At 46.9% G+C, this 4,084-nt stretch overlaps 1 protein-coding gene across 1 annotated transcript in view; it reads right to left on the bottom strand.

Annotated features, from left to right (window-relative positions):
* The window catches only part of gripap1 (GRIP1 associated protein 1), a 34,480-nt gene that overhangs the window by 12,511 nt on the left and 17,885 nt on the right, over positions 1–4,084 (bottom strand). The window contains 8 exon segments of the mRNA XM_027275546.1: positions 158–271; positions 505–606; positions 820–930; positions 1,143–1,238; positions 1,627–1,761; positions 3,031–3,123; positions 3,654–3,731; positions 3,829–3,928. Coding sequence (XP_027131347.1) covers positions 158–271; positions 505–606; positions 820–930; positions 1,143–1,238; positions 1,627–1,761; positions 3,031–3,123; positions 3,654–3,731; positions 3,829–3,928 — 829 coding nt within the window.

The following is a 4,084-nucleotide window of genomic DNA, read 5'->3' as shown; positions in this document are numbered from 1 at the left end:
TCCGGAGAATTAAATGCTGACGGCTTAAAACATTTACGTGACAAGTACTCGATGGTCGCGATATAGTCATTTCATACATCTCACGTAGAACAAGCCGCGATATATCGAGTATATTCGATATATCGCCCACCCCTACGCTGGGTGCTAACAGACTGACCTCGGCCTCCTTCAGGCGTCTCTCAAACCAGCCTTTAGTCCCCTCCATGGACAGAACCTGGTTCTGCAGCTCGTCCACCCGCTGCTGGACACACTCCAACTCTTTGGTCCGAGCCTGAGACAGAGACAGACAGACAGAGACAGACAGAGACAGACAGACAGAGACAGAGAGAGACAGACAGAGACAGACAGAGAGACAGACAGAGACAGAGAGACTCCTTATCTTCTTGTTTTTAACCATTTCCTCTCCTCCTTCCTCTGCTCCTTCCTCTCCTCCTTCCTCTGCTCCTTCCTCTCCTCCTTCCTCTCCTCCTTCCTCTCCTCCTCCCTCTCCTCCTCCCTCCTCACCTTCTCCTCTCTCAGTTGTTGTCTGATCTCCTCCTCAGATCGATTCTTGTCTTCATGGAGTCCTCGAAGCTCCTTCTCATATCGAGCCCTCACCCCGAGGACCTGAGGGGAGAGGAAACAAGGAGAGGAAACAAGGAGAGGAAACAAGGAGGTTAGGAAACAAGGAGAGGAAACGAGGAGGTTAGGAAACAAGGAGAGGACACAAGGAGAGGAAACAAAAACAGAAGTTATGTTAGTTTGTATTTGTATAGATTTTATTTTAAACAGGAAACATCAGAATGTCCGCCTGTCTGTCTCTCTGTCTGTCTGTCTCACCTCCTTCTCGTGCTGCAGTTTGAGGTCTGACAGCGCCTCCTTGTGGTCAGACTTCTCCTGGTTCAGCTGGATCGCCATGTCATCCAACATCGCCTTCCTCTTCTCTGCTGTCTGCACACACACACACACACACACACACACACACACACACACACACTCACACTCAGTTGTGATGATCATTAGTATGTGTGTGTGTGTGTGTGTGTGTGTGTGTGTGCGTGTGTGTGTGTGTGTCTGTGTGTGTGTGTGTGTGCGTGCGTGTGTGCGTGTGCGTGTGTGTGTGTGTGTGTGTGTGTGTCTGTGTGTGTGTGTGTGGTGTGTACCTTCTTGGCCTCGTCCAGCTCTCTCAGTAGTTTCTCTCTCTCTTGTCCTTCTTCTGTCAGCTGCTCCAACAACTTCCTGTTTGCAAAACTCGACTCCTGACAGACAGACAGACAGACAGACAGACAGACAGGCAGGCAGACAGACAGACAGACAGACAGGCAGACAGACAGGCAGGCAGACAGACAGACAGAAGTTTATTAATCTCCTCAAACTCAAATTAAATGTCGTCTTTTCTCCATTACAGCGAGTTAGCTTCCAAGTGATGTAAGACAACTGTTGTCATGGTTACCTGTAGCTGTGTTTACCTGTAGCTGTGTTTACCTGTAGCTGTGTTCATGGTTACCTGTAGCTGTGTTTACCTGTAGCTGTGTTTATGGTTACCTGTAGCTGTGTTTACCTGTAGCTGTGTTCATGGTTACCTGTAGCTGTGTTCACCTGTAGCTGTGTTTACCTGTAGCTGTGTTTACCTGTAGCTGTGTTTACCTGTAGCTGTGAGTCCAGGTCGTCTCTCTGAGCTAACAGACTCTCCTGTTCAGCTCGTCTCTGCTGTAGCTCAGCTGTCAGCGCCTCCTGCTGTTCTCTCAGCAGATTCATCTCCTGAGTCTTCACCGTCTGGATCTGAACACGGAAATATAACGTTATTACAACATTATTACAACATTATAATAACTTCATTATCAAAAGGGACAAGGCTTCAGTGCAGAGTTTAGTGATGGAGGTGATCGAGTCAGTATGAACGTTAAACAGAGAGTTTAAGAGAGACACACCAGGTTCTGGTTTGTGATGTGTGTACGTGTGTGTACGTGTGTGTACGTGTGTGTACGTGTGTGTATGTGTGTGTACGTGTGTGTACGTGTTCCTCCGGTCACACAGCGAGCGTTCACAATAACAAATGACTGATCACACCTTCAGTCCACACTTCATACTGACACCTTCTGCTCCAGACTCAGGACTTTCATCATCATCATCATCATCATCATCATCATGACTTCCTGTTTACATTCAGTCGTTGCTCCTGATTGGACCGAGGACTGCATCAGTTTAAAATACAGATGTTCCTGCAGCATTGTCGCCTCCACAGACGATCGACTGACTTCAGCAAACTTTAAGTTTCAGAGGTTCAGTCTGATTTAAGAAGTCTGGACGAGGGTTAATGTTCTGTGTCAGTTCCACAGGTGATTCTTCAGGTACTAAAGGTAAGCGTTCGATGTTCCTGAGAGCCAGCATTAGTTTCAGATATCAGTCTGAGGTTAAGGTTCTAGAAAAGGTTCTATGGAGGTCTGAGATACAGTTACCTGTTCAAGAGCACACAGGTTGGTCCTCAGAGCAATGTTCTCCTGTAAAATGGTTACAGGTCCAAACTGAGTCAGGAGTTCTACACAATTCTGTTTATCACAGCTACAAGAAAAACATGAACGGTACAAAGTTCTAGATAATGTTTCTGTAAGAGTCCATACATTGGTAGAGACGTTCTAGGTCTGGTTCAGACCAGTTTCAGGTTCTTGAGGAGTTCCTGCAGCTCCCAGAAAAAAATTCTCCAGCTGTTCTCAGAATATCTCTAATTATCAGAACTTTAACGAGGTCATTCATACAGAAGCTCCAAACGGAACCATCTGGGGTTGTGTGTCTGTTCTGGTTCTGTAATGTTCTGCTGTTATAAAGCTGCTTGGTCAGCACACAGAGGAGCGTCGAGTCATGATGTTCTCCAGGTTTATTATCAGTTCTAGAGCAGCTAGGTTAGTCCTCAGAGATGACGTGGTGTGATGGTTCTACATGATGTTCTCCATGTGTATGAGCTGTTAGACTGTGATGGTTCTACATGATGTTCTCCATGTGTATGAGCTGTTAGACTGTAATGGTTCTACATGATGTTCTCCAGGTCTTTACCTGTTCTAGAGCAGCTAGGTTTGTCCTCAGAGCATCGTTCTCCTGCAGGATGCTGTCCACCTGCTCCTGACTGACTGCACTCTGATTAGCTACCTGCAGTACCCACGCACCGCAGACAGGAGGCAGCAGAGAGATCAGGAGAGAGGGAAGCGAAAAGAATGAAAGGAAACCAACAAAGAAGAAACCAACAAAGAGTTGTGAGCAAGAAAAACAAAGAAAAGGGAACGAATAGAAACAGAAGAAGAAGACAGAGAGCAGGAGCAGGAGGAGGAGCAGGAGGAGCAGGAGCAGGAGGAGGGGGAAAGAAACAGACATTGATATTGACAGGGCAGCATCTTTACAGGAAAATTAGAAAACAGATTTTCTACAGTTTGACTTCAGCTCCTCCCTTCAACCCTCGCCTCCTCCCCCTGAACGCACCGCGATGATGTGCCCAATGAGATCGAAGCTTCAGACAGTCCACAGGTTTGTAACCTGCTGAGCAGTGTACAGGTGTGTGTACAGGTGTGTGTACAGGTGTGTGTACAGGTGAACTGCTGCTGAAAACACACCTGGTAAAGGAGGGTTACTTTGCCCTGCCTAACTCACTGTTTCCTGTGTGTGTGTGTGTGTGTGTGTGTTACCTGGTCCTTCAGAGTGTGTACAGTCAGTTCATGTTCCTTCTCTTTGCTCTGTAGCTGCTCTCTGAGCTCAGCTGACACCTGAAACAAAACAAACAAACCCTGAATGACTGAAGAAACCATTGGCTGTGAGTCACTGAGCTCTGCCCTGATTGGCTGTGAGTCACCGAGCTCTCACCTGATTGGCTGCCATGAGGTCTGACTGTAGTTTGTGGATGCGGAGGTTCATGGCCTTCAGCTCTTCCTCTTTCCTTTGGTTGATCTCATCGATCTTTGTCCTGCAGACAAACAATGAACATGTTAACATCTGCACGACCACACAGCTGTAGTAGTAGTAGTAGTAGTAGTAGTAGCAGTAGTAGTAGCAGTAGTAGTAGTAGTAGCAGTAGTAGTAGCAGTAGTAGTAGTAGTAGCAGTAGTAGTAGCAGTAGTAG

The sequence above is a fragment of the Larimichthys crocea genome, unplaced genomic scaffold (genome assembly GCF_000972845.2).
Source record: "Larimichthys crocea isolate SSNF unplaced genomic scaffold, L_crocea_2.0 scaffold148, whole genome shotgun sequence".
In the NCBI taxonomy this organism is placed as follows: Eukaryota; Metazoa; Chordata; class Actinopteri; family Sciaenidae; genus Larimichthys; species Larimichthys crocea.
The sequence above is the reverse complement of the archived record's forward strand: the minus strand, read 5'-3'. Positions and strand labels throughout refer to the sequence as shown.